This window comes from Rhododendron vialii, chromosome 3a, assembly GCF_030253575.1.
Source record: "Rhododendron vialii isolate Sample 1 chromosome 3a, ASM3025357v1".
Classification (NCBI taxonomy): Eukaryota; Viridiplantae; Streptophyta; class Magnoliopsida; order Ericales; family Ericaceae; genus Rhododendron; species Rhododendron vialii.
Genome location: NC_080559.1, coordinates 34208513 through 34227037, shown reverse-complemented (window position 1 = coordinate 34227037; position 18525 = coordinate 34208513). Strand labels below are relative to the sequence as shown.

At 37.2% G+C, this 18525-nt stretch overlaps 1 protein-coding gene and 1 long non-coding RNA gene across 3 annotated transcripts; one reads left to right on the top strand and one right to left on the bottom strand.

The window, feature by feature from the left end:
* The first annotated feature begins 333 nt into the window (after window positions 1-333).
* Window positions 334-8045, top strand: LOC131320261 (uncharacterized). 2 transcript variants are annotated; one of them, XR_009198168.1, is made up of 2 exons: window positions 334-921; window positions 2409-8045. It is a non-coding gene; the product is annotated as an uncharacterized LOC131320261 (long non-coding RNA). The 2 variants fall into 2 exon arrangements; XR_009198167.1 differs by having other exon boundaries at window positions 2163-8045.
* Window positions 8046-10493: 2448 nt separating this feature from the next.
* On the bottom strand, window positions 10494-17716 carry LOC131320260 (uncharacterized). The gene is made up of 5 exons (XM_058350908.1): window positions 17062-17716; window positions 14250-14409; window positions 13620-13840; window positions 11545-11718; window positions 10494-10881 (listed from the first exon to the last, which is right to left on the bottom strand). Exons 1-5 carry the CDS (start codon window positions 17290-17292, stop codon window positions 10795-10797), a joined length of 873 nt encoding a protein of 290 aa, XP_058206891.1. The 5' UTR covers window positions 17293-17716; the 3' UTR covers window positions 10494-10794.
* Between the last annotated feature and the right edge of the window lie 809 nt (window positions 17717-18525).

Below are 18525 nucleotides of genomic sequence, written 5' to 3'. Positions count from 1 at the left end.
ATAGACTATATGAGATCCTTCACGTGTGTTTCCACCTACGGGTGATAGACGAGCCAAGCAAACCAAGTAAGTAAACAAGCCAAGCAAACCAAGTAAGTGATTGATAAAACTTGGTTTGAAAATTTATCAAATTTTCAAAATATATTCAGGCTTAAATTGTCTATGGAACGAGTTAATCTCAAATGAGTTTTAATTAAGACAAACACAAGTAGAAGTAGCTTCAATTGTTTATAATACATCATAAATCGAACGGACTGAGTAATAGCATGCTCAAGCTAATTTGAAACCTCGGTGAGCTTAAAAAAATGCTCAAACTCGGTTACCAATCTTCAATTAGCTTTTAACGTATGAATACGAGTTCAAAATCGAAAGACTTGTTTCGTTCAGCAGAGTTATCCAATCTTGGATTCCATCGCCGTTCAATCACTTAGATACTAGTATCTCAGCCGCACGATGCAGATGACTTCACAAGATGTCAGCATTATACACGTCTGTTTATATTATAGGCTTTTATCGGATCAAACAGACTCAGCTTTTTAATAGCGTACGGTGGTGCATCAGTTCTTCTTATAGCCCCCCAATATTCTCCTGGGGATTGGTGGAAAAACCCCCCTCAGCTCTGCTATAAATACTCTCTCTCCTTTTCCCATCTGCTCAACCCCTCTCTCTCTCTCTCTCCCTCCCTCCCTCCCTCTCCCTCTCACTCTCTCTCTCTCTCTCTTAAAAACCCTATTAGGGTAAATAGGTTTGGTAGGTCTACAGATGACTCCCTTCGTATTTTTCCACAGCTTTCTTGAACTGCATCCGATCCGTCGCAATTTCGAGGTGATTTAAAAATTGCAGTTCAATAAAGCTGTGGGAAGATACGAATCGGGTCAAAAGGGTGATCGGATTGGATGCGGTTGCTTCTTCTTCCACATGGTATGTATCTTGAATCCTTGATCTGTCATTTAAGGCAAGATTTTACCTAATTGATGTCATTTGATTTTGATCGTTTACCTGATTAATTAACTAGGTCATTGTTATACAATTTGTTAAATGGTAGATTCAAGTGAAATCATACTGATCTCTTCCCTTACACTCCAGACCTATACATAAACTTCGAGACCCATTGTCCTTGTGTGGGAAACCCATTAAAAAGAATTCAGTTTATGGTACGAGTTAGTGTGTACTTTATTTCTTGATTAGATATATGCAGATTTGTTTTTGTATTGTTTGTGGTTTATTTTCTCGGTTTGGCGGCACTAATCAGTTATCTTTTACCACTACCATTCTTTTGACTTTTTCATCGATCCTCATCCAGCCCCAAAAAAAAAAAAAAATCAATGGAAAAATCAAAAGAACGATAGGTTCGCGTGATTAGCACGAGCTGATCTCTCTCTCTCTCTCTAGATCTAAAGACACATAGATGGAACCGTTAGTTTTCCCTTCAAGAAGAGGTAAACCAATCAATGAATTTGGTCCCTTTTTGGCGAATGGAAGAATACATTGAATAGATCATGATTTCTGAAGGAATTTTACCTTATTTGTACAGATGGTTATAAATTAGATTCTTTGTCTTTCTTTTTAAAGACTTCTGTACAAGCTACTTGCATAGACCATTCCGTAGGTTCCTTTGCAGAATATAATCTGCATATGGACATGAAAAAAACGAAAATGCGCGCTAAGGCCACCGACGGCCAGAGCACCGATCGTGGCCGTAGCAGCGTTGATGAAAAAATCACTAAGTCGTAAGTACACTGATCAAAGAAATGTCGGGTCTACATGTTTTAATCAGGATTAAGAGTTTTTTCCCTTGCATTGTATATAGGACAGTGATTTCCAATGGATTTTCGCACTCCGCTTTCGGGGTGCAGGTAATAATTTGTGGAGTGCAAAAATCAATTCCTAACATCGTAATTTCTACGACAAAGTAAGCTAAGTGAATAGTGAGTACTAATGGGGTACAGTATTGCTCCATTATTGAATTTTAGAATGGACCACAAGGTTTTGGTCTATGGAACCACCCCACCAGCTTATGTTCTACAAGTTTATATAAAAAGCCCCATTAAATGAAAAAAAATGAGAGGTTAGGTAAATGTTAATTTTCCGAAACTGGAAAATACATAAATATGGTCAAGATTTTCTTAATTTACTTGAGTAATGGGGGTTGTTTCTTTCAGGAGAGCACTGACAAGAGAGGGTAATTAATTAATTTTCAATTGTCCTAAGCACCGCCATAGGATGGCCCAACTCTTTTTGCTGTCATACTTTCACTTGAGACGCCACGTGGTGGTGCCTAAGAGCATAAAGTGTTCTTTCTACAGAAGAAGCTGAAATTTGATATGACTGCGCTTATGTATGAAATTGGGGATCGATATCATTCTCTCGTTGTGATGCCCTTTCTCTCGTCCCTTTAATCTCTGCAGGTAACTGTTACATTTGATTAATAAGTTTTTCCTCTGTGCCGTTCAAAAAAGCAAGACGATAGACGCAACGCCGAGATGTCTTGAGAAGCTGTTGGTCCCGATCGATAGGGTAAAAACAGACCATGTGTGAAAAAATTGACCTTGATCGACTACATGAAACATATTGTTCCTGTCTTATTATGGTCCTGATGAAGCATTGATGAGATTCCAATGTTTTCTTGCATACTCTTGATCGTACAAGGAACAAAACATTTTCGATGCGTATTTAGATATTTCAACTGCAGAGAAGCGTGTGCAGTTTAATTTGAATCGTTTACAATAACAATTTAGGCTTTGTTTGGTTGGTATTTTAGTTTAGTTTAGTTTTGATAGTGGGTAGAGAGAAAAATAGAGTAATGATTGAAAAGATAAGTAATGATTGAAGAAAGAAATAAAGTAATGATTGGAAAACTAAACTAAATTAGTAACCAAACACAACCTTAATGGTTCAGATCTATTGATTTTTTTTACCAGTAAAATTATATATGAAAACAAATCTTGACCATTAAAAATACTATCCGACGGTTGCCATTTCCTGCAAGATACAAAATAGTCAGTACCTCAAATTAATAATGGTCCCTCACTCCAACAACTAAATTAATGCGCCAAAACTTTTTTTGATTTCCATCTCCACTATCGTTTCCATAACATATTTTCCATCTACATTATCATTGTCCCATCACTGTAATTCATCACATCATGTTAATAGGCTTTAGAGTAGATCTTTTTTCTGGGCAACCTTGTATCCGTTTGTGGGGTCTTCAGCTGCCATGTGATTGTCGAGGGTTGGATGCCAATCTAGTTGAGATATTTTTCCTCGTGATGCCATTTTATTGTTGCCCCTCTTGATTTTTGTACTCATTCGATCAAAGATCAATAAAATCCTTCTTTTTCGCTGTTCAAAAAACACAAGTAAAATGGGTAAGGAAGTACAAACAAAACTTTTGTATTGTGTGTGCACGTAGAGTATAATCTGCAACTAAAATGAAACCTATGACACCCCATCTTTTTTTTTTGTCGTACAACAGACATTTCAGGATTCTATAAAGGCCTTCCGAATTAGTTAGTCAATTGGGCCGGATACGATGACATGGATCGATCCTATGTACATTTTCTTACAATGATCTGGATCGATCCTATGTACATTTTCTTACAATGATCTGGATCGATCCATATATGCATCCAATTGAACCAACGTACCCGTGTCTCCTAATAGTCTTCCCTAAGCACATTATTAGATTCACATTATTATTGATCATATGTTAGCTAGCTGGAAGATTCCTAGGCCATCCTCTGTGATGATCATGTTTGCTAATGGAAGAAATTAACACACTATATATACTGCTTACTCATGCTTTATGATTTTTTTAAGTGTAACGTATCCCGAAATTAGGGTTGTTACTTTTTAGTATCTGCTTTACTTTTGTTGGAGATTAAATTTTTTGGAATAGCATTGTAGGCATAAAGTTGAACACATGAGGTCATTAAGTGATTAAAACTAATGGCTGTTGGATTAGTACTTTTACGATGCTACCCCTCTTCCAAGTCAAGTGTGCTTTGTCTGATTTTTGTTGATGGTTTTACTTTTGGATATAAAAGCTGCAAAAAGTTGAGGACTGTATACCTTTGTGTTTGTTGATTTTTGGTACAAGACAAATGGGATGAAAGTAATCGAAAGTGAAAATAGAGAGAGAGAGAGAGAGAGAGAGAGAGAGAGAGAGAGTCAAAAGGCTGAATGGATCAAACAACTACAAGTATGCATGCATGAATGCATGGCATGCTTTCCAAATTGAATGAAGAAATGTAGGCAAGTGTTGGTGATCATAATTTCCTGCAATGTTCTTTTTTCTATCTGTTGGAAAATAAGGAAAAAAGAGAGGGGAAAAGGCCGTAAACACCGATATTATTAGTTGATTTTTTTGTTTTTGTTTTTTTGGGGTAAAATGAGTGCAGCAGTTTTTATTTTTTATTTTTTAAAACTTTGTAGAGATGAAAGAATGAAAAGAATTTCTGGGGATGCCCATGTCCCATGTGGGGACATAAGATTTAATTATTTTTGCTACTTTTCAAAGTGGATTGTACCAAATGAGCTGTCTCTACTCATAGTTATTAAGCATATGGTCCCTAATATTGTGAAAGCTTCAAAGATTCAACGGTCGAGATTTTTCCTATACCTTACATCAAGGGGGGACACAATTAAGCAAATGGCCCCTCATATTGTGCAAACTTTAAAGGACTTTTAATCATATGTCCATGCTTGTGTGTGTGTGTGTGAGAGAGAGAGAGAGAGAGAGAGAGAGAGAGAGAGAGAGAGAGAACATACCTGATGGAAACAGTGGCTCATAGGTTTTAAATTAATACTGGAGTACTAGCTAGTTTTTGGAGCAATAAATACTAAAAGAAAAAATGCCAAAAGCAGCAAAGCAGGAGTAGAAAACCCAAATACGAGGGAGCAAACCACCCAGCAAATTCTCGATCTGCAACAACCAATTGTACTGTTATTCTTAGAAAATGAAGATATATACAAGCACTAGTGTAGAAATTGGCTTGCATTCTTGAAGTACTACTAGTGTTTTGGAAGCCAAAGTCATTAAGCAATATTAATTTGGTTTTCAAAGCAAATGAAGGATTTCATTTTTTTGGCACAAAAAGGAATCCTACTTTAGCGTTAGTCTAGTGGGTAGGGAACGAGACCTTATTATGAGACTCTAACCGATATATAGAGGGAGCAACTTACAATTTGGGCTATGTGCCCTTTATTCTCAATTTCACTTCTTTCTTGCGTGGTTGATTGATGGAATTCTTATATATGAGCAATCAGAAAAAGAAAAAAAAAAACAAAATTATGAATTTCCGTTTGACCGGGAAAAAAAATCAGCAGAAACAAAATTATGAAAAGCGGAAAAAAATTCACCTAGAAATGCAAAGTAAAAATGCGAATTCGGGATCTCAACTACGTACCATCTGATCCAAGTAAGCAGTGAAACGTGGGAAGTGACAGAAACGTTTATGAGAAGGACAGGCATAATATGCAACAATTAAAAGAATTCCAGAAATTCTTATGCAAAGGAAAATAGCCTAGGGAAATTAGGTTTGAATTATGGTGTAGATCACCAGTTAAACAGGTTAATTAGAAAAGGCCGGCATTGACAGCCAGCTTTGAGTTCCCTAATATATCAATTCAACCACCAAAAATGAAAAATTAGGTTTGAATTACTCATTGTGTTGGCTTGAGTTTTTCTTTTTTCTTTTTCTTTCTTTTGAACCGCAGAGATAATTTTATTAATCTCAACCAATATACAAGGAGAATAAAGGGAGACGAGGCATCATAGCTAAAAGAAAAAGCATCACATCTATATCGGCACCCGTACCGAGATAAATCCTTTCCTTATCCTTTTCCTTTTTCTTTCTGATGAGGGGCATGAGGATAATTCCACTTGAAGGATGGGTGAGGCTCTTGGGCCTGTGTCTGTGGGGTTAGCTCCCACGTTGGGAGTTTTGGTTTGTGTGTATGTATTTAAAGGGTCCATAGTTTAACCCCAAAGGTTTGGCCTAGGAGATTTTGAAAAAAGTAAGGAGCTCGCCCTCTAAACTCCTAGGCATCAGCAAATCTCTAGGCCACTGCGGGTTTGTTTATTCGACAATTTTGAAATCCATGATAATCGAGGTGCTCGTGAGTTAGTCTGAACAGCTCAGATTAAAAAAATGAAAGAGAGAAGAAATGTACAGTATGTGGTTTTCTGAGGGAGGGAGAGAGAAAGAGTAGTACTAGCTAGCTAGTTTCCACATGGTGACAAAGTTTAACCTTTTTCCACAGAAATGGAGAAGATGATCACACACAGTGATGATCACTCAATAACAAAAAAACGAAAGGGCGTGCAAACCAGAGGAACAATCAATTATTGAGGAAAAAGAGGAAAGCTGGGTGGGGAATCTTCCCTGCAACATATCTCTGTTTTCACCACTTTGATTGATCAGTCCTCAGAATTTGGCAATTAATAAACGAAAATTCAGCACTTTTATGGAAACAAAAAACAAAAAAAAAAAGAAAAATATTTCAAGCAACCTATCTCAGTCAAATGAACATATATTTTGGGAATCAGTTTTGATCTTCTTTTCAGTGTTATTATTTGGTGAAAAATATGCCGCTCTAGATAGTTTTGTAATTTGTGCAAACCGAAGTAAAATTAAAAAAATTCAAATATAAGCGTATTTTCTGAACTCACTTATTGAAGGCGAAAAAATGTAAGGAAAGTGGGGTGGGGTGCGAAAGTCAGTACACCCTCCGGGCTCCGTCTCAATTTAAATGCTTCCTATGAAAAATTGTGTAACTTTGATCTCAAAAAAAATCATATTTTTTGTAATATTTTCCGAACTTTTTTTGCACCGTTGGAAAGTACTTATTGTGATCCATTGAATTGAATGGTGCAAAAAAAAAAATTAAAAATTAATTTCGAAAGTACATTATTTTTTAGGCCAAAGTTACACGATCTCTCATGGAGAACATTTAAATTGGGACAGAGGGAGTAGTCAATACCTATACCAACATGTAAGTCTTGGATAAATTTTCGGCATTATTTGCATCAATTTTTTGCAAATTTAACAGAAAATTAGTAAAATGTATGAAGCCCACGTCATAATTCTAAATCATATCACAATCGAGTCACACAAACTCTCTCATTTGACACAACTTGCACCAAATTCAACACAAGTTTTTTAAAAGCATGAAACCCACATCACAATTCAACACCACACTCAATTTCTGGAAAAGAAGCTGCCATTAATTCATGTCTATTAATTTGGTGAAATTCTAGTTGCTAAACCTTTCAATATGAGTTTTTTTTTTTTTTGGGTAATGCAAGGTATCCCGGGCCAACTTGCGCGCACTTAGCTCGGACTATTCTCCATAGTCGTTTCACAAGCTTATGAGTGGGAGTAAGGTGACCTCAAGAATTGCTAGTAAGGAAAATCGAACCTAAAATCTTAGGAATGTGCAAACCGGCCCCTAAGTCTCAGGCTAAGATTGCCAAGACAACCCAATGGGGTTCTTTGAATATGAGTTCCGACAAAACGGGCTTGCAAATTGCAATATAACAAAACTGGGTTTAATTTCTAAGATTTGGTGCACCATATCTTAGAAATTGAACAGACTATTTGTCTCACTCACAACTGGGTTTGCACCAAAACTTTACACAATTCAATGGAAAATATGTAACAGTTAGCATGAAACCCACATTGTAAATCTAAAGTTTGATTTAAAAAAAATGTAAAAAAACTGAATGATTTTTTTTTTTTGATCCGCAAATGAATGATTAATTCAGGTCAAGTAGTATGCAAAATTATTGTTCAAAACCTTTTCACAAGATTTTGTCCAGATGGGTTTGTACAGAATTACCGTAATCAACAATTGAGAGAAATACCCATGTACTGCAAGAAGTTTTCAGCCTAATCTTTGCGGCAATCAACTCCAAGAGATTGTAAGCTAGCTAGCCCTGAATTTGCCATATCTTCCCACAGCTTTCTTGAACTTCCACAGTTGATCGAGAGAGAGAGAGAGAGAGAGAGAGAGAGAGAGAGAGAGAGAGAGAGAGAGAGAATTAAGAAATCAAAGAACAACAGAGAGATGAAGTTCAAGAAAGCTGTGGAGAGGCATGACAGGACTTGCGAAAATTCTTCATCTCCTACCACCGCCTCCGATCTCTCTCTCTCACATTGTCTTCACCAGTAGAGAGGGACTGAAGAATACAATGCCAATTTGTGTGCATTTGTGCGTGAGAGAGAGAGAGAGAGAGAGAGAGAGAGAGAGAGAGAGAGAGCTAGTTGGGATGATGGACCACACTAGGTAGCAGTAGCACACACGTATATGATCATGTAGCGTGGTCTGTAGTGTAGCCAGAAATAGCAGGCATATAGACAAAGGCCAAAGGGTGGGGTGGGGAAGGAGTAGGCCAAGTTCAGTACTACTAGTATAGATAGTTGGCTCACACAAGCTAGGTGTGCATTTTACCCACATGACAGCCTGCGATCATAACTGCGCAGTAGGGTTGTTACGCCTACGCCAGAATCAGGCATCAGCAAAACAACAACAATAACAACAAACTCACCCACAGGGCCACACTCACTCAACCGACAGAAACAAACAAAAAAGAGAAGAGCAGCGGTGTTTGTAGTGCCATTATCTACACCGGAATGAGAGACACTCTTTTTCTGATCGGCGAAAGCCAGTCATTAGAATAGTTAATTTAGCACCTCGGATTGGATTTCGCTGAAGATTGGGAGTATATACCAGCGCTCGATAAAAGCGTTGCTATAGGTAGCCTTTGGGCCGTTTGTGGAAAGCATTGGTATAAACCCAGGAGATCTATAGCAACAATTTTTTGGGAAAATGACGGCCCAAGTTTTGATAATTAATACTCGTCAAGGACATGATGAACATTTATTAATGCTGTAAATATCTTTGGCATGTATTAATTATCAAAATACATCGTTGGCCGTCATTTTCTCCAATTTTTTAGTAGCCTTTGGCCCGTGAGGAGTGCTAGGTACAAAGAAAATCTACCTAGAAATTACTCCGAATGAGCAAATCAACGGTATAGATACAATTCAAAGTGAATCTGTACTATTGATTTGCTCTTTCGGGGTCATTTCTGGGCAAATTTTATTTGCACTTAAAATTTCTCTTGGCCCGTTGCTAACATCAAAGTGCACTCTTGAAGGGTTGGTCCAAAGGTCTCTTGACGAAAGAGAAATACTCCAGTACAATATTACTCCTAGTATAATACACCTCTCTATTTTGAGTTTGTACAATGTGCATTCCATTGAATTATCCCTATAAAAGTATAAATTCATTACATTTTGTTTATAAATTGGTAATTTTTATATGTGATCCATACCATTTGCACAAAGATTCATGAGGATTGCATAGAAAGAACTTTTGTACTTTAAGTATTCAAGGAATGAGAGAAAGAACTAATGCCTATAATTGACATTTCGGTAATAATTTTGGGCCATTGATTTGAACATTCCAATTACTGGCTAACTCGGGTTTTTAGAAGTGAGAAAGGGATTCATTAGAGGTCAACCAATCTCTTACCCAAAGCATCACTCTTACAGTGGAGTCGTGGACATACAGAGCTACTAGTTTTTTTTTTTATGACTATATCTCAAGACAGTTTATGCGCCTCTCAACAAATTTTAGAAGACCAATCTTATTGTCCACTAGTAGAGACTTGGGAGAACAATAGAGCTACTACCCATTGTCTTGGTTTAACACTTCTTCTCTTTTGGCCGCGTTCTTTGGATTACGTATTGTAGTTCCTCTCATGCCGTGTCTTTTGATAAGGTAGTTTTTACTACTTCCTCAATCCCTTTTTTAAAGTCCAGTATTCTATTTTGGGCTGTCCTTTAATAATTTTCCATTTTGTAAAGTTAATAGGTAAAAATTTATACATTTTCCATTTTACCCCTAAAAGTATATTCCATTTTGAAAAGTTAGTGAGTAAAAGTGTAATGATGATGTCTCCATGGAAGATAAATAAGAAAAGTTGAGGTAAAAGTTAATGTAAAATGTATAATAATGATGTTTTTTTAATAAGTTGAAATTACGAAACGAGACATTTAAAAAGGGACGGAAGGAATACGAAGGAAGAACAGTTTTTGAATGAAACCGTCCCCTCTTGGAACTTTCACTCACTAGACCTATTTGATTGATTGATCGGATTAGACATGAGAGTAAAGACCAATTATATTTTCGGCATTTGATGCAATAACTAAAAATGAAGCGTATCTGTTAAGCTATAAGATTCGAGAAATATTAATGTCTCACGAACGTCATTCAGAATACACTATTGATCGATGAGAGGTACGTCCTTGCTGACTGCTGCAGTCAATATTTGCTCCAGTACTGTGTACCGGAGTTGTGCAAAAGATAACACAAGATGCCCAACTGCAACGAAAATATAATGAAATCAGTAGAAGACATACATCAGGCATTAGGTTCTGTGGAATCCCAAATTCAGCAAAAACGCCGACACAAAAGAACAAGAATTTGGATCACATGTATACTGTTATTCAGAAAATATCTCAACCATTCTAGTGACTACGAGATTCAATCTTGCGACGGACAGAAACGAAAACAAAAGACAGATTCCCAATGAATCTAACCATAACTTATTCCTTTGGCATGAGAGTGAGCGACTAGAAGGCCGCTCCCCAAATACCTATTACATTCAAACTGTAATGAGGTTTTAGGATATTATTACAACGCTACTGATTTAGCAAGGCACAAGGAGGAACTCCAGCATGTTTTCCATGCATTGGACCAAACATGTAATCTATAGCGGCTAATTTAGAAGACATCGGGATGGAAACGCCCCGGAATGGAGTTGCTCTGCTGAGCCTGCTTGAGGTGCATCGTCAGAGCATAATTGTTGACCTGTTCAAATCAAGTGCAACGTCAAATGGTAATCATGAGAATCCAACTAAATTTTATTGCATTACTATAATAAAAGACATATTGCCGCTGATTGCTAACAAAAGTAAATCCAGGTGGTGAGGGAGAGGCTGTGGATGTATACAGGCATTCAATACATGGGCTGTGGGTATAAGAATACTGTCCATATGAGATTCAGCAAAGATGACTACGGTCGCAGGTTTAGATAAGAAAAGTTTCCAAAGGGGCAGCCATAATACATGACTTAATAGATAGAAAATGAATTGGCAAAGACGGTTCCTATGAGAATTACCCTACGGGAAATAAACAGTTTCCTTGTAATTCCAATCCTCTTTCCATTTCCCCTCATGATACACTTTGTGAATGAGTTTCTCTTTGCTATTTGAAAAGAATTTTTCAAACAATTCTCCCTAGATTCCTCCTACTTCCAACATTTCTCTCTCTATTTCTCTCCACTTATTACCCCTACTATTTTTCAAAAAACTTTTCAAAACACAAACCAAACACAGCATTAAATTATTCTTCCCAAAAAACACCATCGAACTGTTGAAGCTGAAAGCCATAACCCTATCAATAGTAAATATGGATATATGTTACTACATAACTGCATAAATATTTCGAAATTTCGGGGTTTGGGATCTTGACCTCAAGAGTTCTTAGCTGCTCCTGGTACTGAGATACCATCTGCTTCAAATGATGCAACTCCTGACCCCTATCCTCAAACTCTTTTTGGCGCTCATGTTGTATAGAAACTGCTCGTTTAAGAACAGCATTCTCGTGAATCAATGCTTCCACTTGTTCCTTGAGCATATTGTTTTCCTGCGGGATGACAAGCAAATATTAGAAGTGCCATGAGGGGACTCTTTGGCCTCTCGCACTCCCTTTGTTGCTTTCTAGCCTCAAGGCCACAAATGGAGTGCGGGAGGCTAAAAGTGGAGTACGAGTATCACTTCCCAAAACGAAAGGAAAAGAAATCTCAAACTGATCTGAACCAGTGTGGAAAGGCAGGGAGAGAATGCCTTCAAAATGGTAATAACAAAAGCCACATCTATTTTCAAACTAACATGTTCTGGTAATCCAATCTGATTTTTTTTTTTTTATCGGCAAAGAAAATTTCATTATCCCTGAGATAAAACAAGAAATCGTTACAATAGGAAAAGAAAATTATTGAGAGATCTACTACAGGCTACCACTACTTGCAAAATCTCACCTACCCAACAAAATACAGAAAAAGTGAAGCTGACAAGATACCAACGGCACATAAGAACAATGTTAGAACCCAACAAAAACCCACCAATATCACCCAACACGAACCCGTGCAGGCGGGCCCATCCAAACCTCATCTTGCCCATCATAGTCCTTGCAAATGTTTATATCCTTCGCTCACCACTAGAACCCAAAATGGTTCAGAGACTTCATATTGACCTTATCCTTCTGTCTTTTCTTTCCATTGCCCATTTTTCCCCAATGAAAATTAGCTCATTTCCTAACATTTCTCTGAAGTGTTTTATTTCTGACTACAATAGCCATTATCTGATTACCCTCACTTTTAACATCGTGACAATAAAGTGGAGGAGGATCACTATTACCCAACATCTTACTAACATAGCTCACTGTTTCTTAAACAAACGAAATGTGAGAGCACCATCATCACTTGGCCCAACAACAATCTGATCCTCCAGCCCATTGGGCACACCTTGCTTTTGACACTCTCCCATCTCAAGTGACTGCGACACATTTAAAGAATGCTTGATTTCAAATTGGGCAGCACTCTTACAGCATTCTTCAAGTTTTTGGTTTGAGTTGTTTCCAGCTAGCTTGCACTAATTTAATTTGCCATCCCACTAATTTGCAGTGGCCCCACCAATTTTGAATGAGATATCATACACTCTTCCTTAGCACCTCCCCATCCTCGGCTACAATAACCTCTAGCTCAGGACTCCCTTCCGCCATAACTTGAAATCCAAAAGCTCCAGTCCCTGCACTTGCACTCACCATACCTGCATTAATTGCCATTGGGTGCACCCAACATGATAACATCTCAGCACGACTGTATTTGTAGATAACTTGCGAACTTTGTCTCCGTCACTTTCACTGGAACATGAGCAACATCCCGTGCTATTTTCCCTGCAAGGAGTGTGGCCCACATTGATACACTCGATCAACCCAATTCATCACCGCCTTTGCTTCCTTTGTTGGAACCTCCTCAACTCTGAATCAACCCATCCGCACATACCCAAAAACTCCTACACTCCAACATCTGTTCTGCCATACTGGGGCTGCTCCCAACATAACTCATTAACAGCAATTTTCGATCTTCTTAAAATAAAGGTATGCTACTTTTTACTGGAACATTCTGAACCCAGTGGGGAAAGGCAGGGAGAGAGTGCCTTTAAATGGTAATATCAACAAAACCCACATTAATTTTCTAACCAACATGTTAACATGTTTTGCTAACCCAATATGCATTAATATCATCTCTACAAGTTAAAATAAATGGTACATTACTTTGTACTGGACTATTCTGAATGTATAAAGTACTTGCATCCAATGCTCTAGACATCCAATATGTTACATTGCGCATTCACCTAACAAACATGTCTAGTCTATCAAAATTACCATATTCTATGTGTACCTTTCCACACAATTATAGGTATATTGTACCTTTCACACAATTTCACCCTAAAAGACAATCAATGTAAAGAAATGCAGGTAACTACCTGACGGAAGGTCTGGGCTGCCTCTGCAGTTACTCGTCCACAAATAGACTTCTCCAAGACCTCAAGTGCTCTGGATGCACGAGCCCTAGCATCGTCCATATTGGAAGCATTCATCATTTCTCTAACAAAGAGCTCCACCCAATCTGCACCACCCATGGGGAGGTTCTGCGGAGGCAGTGGATCCCCAGCAGATGCAACATCTCCATTGGCATTCACCCCGCCTGCAACACGATGTCAGAGTACTGCTTTCCCATCCCGAGACAGAAAAAGGTCTAAGAAAAGTGGCCTAGAAGATATAGATGCAAGATCACATATAAAACAAAAATTACGAGTCTAGATAAATAAACTTGTGGTAAAAGGAGAGGGTTGAGGATTCTATCAGGTACATAGCAAGTTTTCTCCTTATTGTCACGATTTAACATTTTCCATATTAAGGAGCTTTTTTTACTTAATTGTCAAAGGAGTTAGATTCGCAACAAAAGTAGAAGCCCAAAAAATCAGGTTAAGGTATAACTTTAAACTCTCAGTCCCTCATACGCAACATTGCAGAAGAAAAGCCCAAAAAAGTGAAAAACCATGAGCATAAGCCATTAAGAGTTGGTCCGATTAATAGTTGAAGAAATCATTGACCTATTCCTGCAGCTTGGGATTGCACTTTTTCTTCCTCTGCAATGTGAGAGTTGCTTGCATCTGAGCCCAGATTTTCGGTGGCTCCCAATCGTAGTTCATTCAAACGTCTGATTGCCAAATCCAGGTCATCGCCACATTCTTTGAGCGCTCTCTCGAGAAGCTGAAACCACAGGATTCAAAACAGTTAGTAGCTTGTCCTATTAACTAAAGCAGATGCCCTAAATGCTCTGCCTATCCAAGGATAGAACAAAATCAACAAAAAGAAAACATATCTCTATAGGTTGGGTACTGAATTCGATGTTTTGTCAAAACATACGTTTATTTCCAAAAGCCCCAGTATATGAAATTCAATGTGAACCACTAACAATTGGTAAAAACAGCATTCTAATTAATCCGATCCTTTGGAGAGGGAGCATAAACTAAGATTGCAGAAACAGAAAAGAATAACACTAAATCAATTTAAGTAAATGAACTGATATTGAAAGAATGGTACACCATGCAAAAAATGGAACTCTCGGTCACATGGCAAGAGGTTTACCATGGTAAGATCATCGTCCATTCTCTACTATACGCAAACAATGGATTCTTGGGCAGTTTGCTGGTTCTGTATCTACACAGTGAGTTGTGCTCATTTATTCCTATGATATCTTATATATGGCCTGTCTTCAAAGAAAAAATCAAAACAAAAATGGAAAAGTAATAACGTGTCAAATTCTCATTTGCACTACATTCTCGGTTACAGTTGCGATACAGGCGGCATACATCTATGGTGCGTAAGTAAAATTGTAACCGTTCTTATGACAAACAACCTAATAAATCTCCAACTACTTTAGATTCTGAGCAAGATTTCCCAAATCCATAATCAGATGGACAACAAGTAATTGGTCTCGATGCACCATCATGTATTAGTACTCCACCATCAAAGTGCATAAAAAAGTAGCTAAGAGCATCCGCATCAGCCTCTTTAAATTTTAGATCAAATTACACCTTAAAAAACCACTTTATTACTTTAGCTAGTCCCTTTTAACCTGCCTACTGCATCACACTCTCTATTCTAACTTATAGTCTATTAATATAATATTTCCTTCTTATTCTTATAAAATACTGAAATGTTATTTAAATGAACATATTTACACTATTATGAGCGCATTTTTAAATGAATGTCTAGCAAAAGGACAAAAAAATGTTGCTATACACAAGAGAAGTGGGAAAATCAATTACCTAATGCAAAATTGTGCACTTTTAAGGGTTAGTTGTTAGTAGTTACAACGGGAGTTGAGCACCTCCTCCATGAGGACTCGAACTCAAAACCTCTCCCTTAAGAGGGAGAGTAAGGAACCAATCACAGTAGGTGGGTTCCTTCAAAATTGTGCACTTAAAAGGTCAAGAATCAGCTAAAATTTGGTTTCACACTCCTCTTTTCTATAACCACTATCCCTTTCGTCCTCTAGTGATGTGAATTTCCAAATTTAACTTTTCATTTGTCTACTTTTTCACACTTTGAAAGACAACCTTGTAAATTCACATTACAAACAGACAAAAAAATGAGTGTGGTTATAAAAAAGGGAGTGTGGAAATCACTATTTCTAAAATTTATTCACCTAACCATTCCAATAATTGAATAAGAAAAAGTGCGGACAAGTTAACAATTAAACAATAAAATATTGAAGTGGTTTATGAATAGTTCCTCGCCTCTTGTAGTGAGGAACTGTAGCAAAGTTAGAAACTTAGAATCCTTGCAAAGTAGCGACGAAGGCCACGAGGCTGATGCTGCTGACTTTTCAATGTCTTGCTCGCCACTGTAGCGAAAGAAGAGGAGTAGAGAGAGAGAAGCGGATGTTGTAATGTGGTAGAATAAATATACCAGGTGGGATGGTTATCAAGCAGTTTTAGCCAAAAGGCCCAAGACCTTGAGCCTGTAACATCGTTGGATCCAGGTTTGCTTGAGCAATAGAAATTTCAATTGGACCTAATCAACATTTAAAGTAGCTAGCCAGCTGTGTATTGGATAGAATCTTTGTTTTAAAGCTATGGAAATTTATGCATCTGTCTTTTCGTAGAAGAAAAGCTGTGTATTGGATAGAATCTTTGTTTTAAAGCTATGGAAATTTATGCATCTGTCTTTTTGTGGAAGAAATACTATAAACACAAAATCATAAAACAGCACCAACAACAATATTATCATTGTCCAGCAACAAGTATAACTGCATACAACTTGGAGGTTTCTGTCACACACATAGAAATAATCTACAAAAGCAGATATCACTTCCCTGGTTAACGAAACCAAACAGAGGACTAAGTCATAATCGAGAACTAAATTTTCCTTGATTCCAAAAGATGCAATCACCGAAAAACAAAACAAAAAAGGGAAATGCAACAGTACAATACGCCCCTATTAGGGTGTGTACGATATGCACCCCTTGAATCATCTTGAATTCATTACATTTTCTATAAAACTCATAACGCCAGTCTCAAATTCGTAACTTCTGTGTAGCATATCATAACAATAACATTAACTTTGAATTCATAACATTTGTATTTTATGAGTTTTATCTTGCTGTTATGAACTTTTAACCGAATTTTATGGATTTCTAAGAAGATATTATGAATCTTTTGTACAAATGTTACGAATCTCATACAAAATGTGAGCAATTTCTACACACAAGAATGTTACGAATTCAAAGGGATATTGAAGAGGACGTGTATTGAATCATTTCCTAACAATTAATGTTTTGCAACAATGAAATCATAAAAAACAATCTACAAAAAATATGATTTTTGAGCAGGATTAAAGTGAAATGTCAAAAGAAACCTGTTTGTCCATGTCAGGGAAGAGAGCTGAAAGGAGGTCAAGGGCCGACGAATGAGACGAAAACGACGACGTCAAGCTAAACGGAGAGGCTGCGGCGGGCCTCGGAGGAGAGAACCGGACGGGCGACGAAGACGAACAGCGGATTCTCTTGGACGATGATACTGCCTTGGGAGGAGACGACGGGAGGTCTTCGAAGAAGGATGATCTCTTTCCGCACACTACGGCAGACATGTTTTCTGCAGAACCTACTCTCCGATTATAAGCGAAGATCGATTCGCTTCTTCTCCGATAGTATTACACATGCACAATTCAATCAATCGGGAAAGAAATGAAAGCTTTTTTCCTCTGACTAATAACTATCTCTAGAAATTGGGCGGATTGAAATGCAGAATCGCAGAGAAACTGCGAATCGGAGTCTCTCTCTCCCTCTCTCTCTCTCTCTCTAGAAATTGTTGGTAGGTGAATTGACTGGTTATTGATTGTACAGACAGAAATATGTAAACTTTATCTATCTACAGATGAAGATTAGGGTTTAGTTTTCAGAATGGAGACATCGGAGAGAGACCGTAGCGAATCATTGGCGCTCTCTCTGATGGTCGTCGTCTGCAATGAATTTCTAGGAAGGAGTGTTAATACAGCATTTTCCCCCTGAATTATTCCGTTTCGGTTGATTTAGTCCCTCAACTATTATTTCTGACTCATCTGTTTTATTTCCGGGTTTATGGAAGAGTTTTTTTGTTTGGATCGAACCAATTTTGTCTCTTAACTGGAGTATCTACTAATTTTGAGTCCTTTTGTAAAATTGTTGATGGCCTTCTCAATTTCTTGGGCAGAAGTGGTACCGTCGGACACCCTCTTAGTACACCAAAAATTAGGTCAGACTATGTTTTTAATTACAATCACACTAAACGGGTCAAACCCAATACCCACCAACAAAATAGTCTAATCCAAATACTCTCTCTCCCACTGTCCACAGTAGTATAATCAAAATTGAATAATTAAAACTTATCACATCACCTTTTCAACCTATAAAAATCCAAAAATTGTCACCATATAAAACAATTTTTCTTAAAATAGTTTCCAAACTAATAAAAATAGGTTATTAGAAATAGAAAATAATTTTTTGAAAACTTTTAATTTGGAAAAAACACTTTTCGGAAAAGTTTTTCAAAAAAAAAAAGACATTCTTTTTAAAATAACAGTTATTTGAAAAAAAGGATAACTTTAAAAAATAGTTTAAAATAAAAAATTGTTTTACTGTTTTTGCAAAAATAAAAATAAAAACTTCTTTTAAAAATATGAGGGAGAGAGAGATGAAAGAGATAAGGTTTTTGATTATTGGCAAAATATTGGTAGTTTTGATTATCCGATGGCCAAAATTTGATGAGTTGCGAATAGGTTGTTAAGTTTAGTTATGTCACTATGAGCACTTTTTTGAAAAAACATTACTAATTTTAACAACTT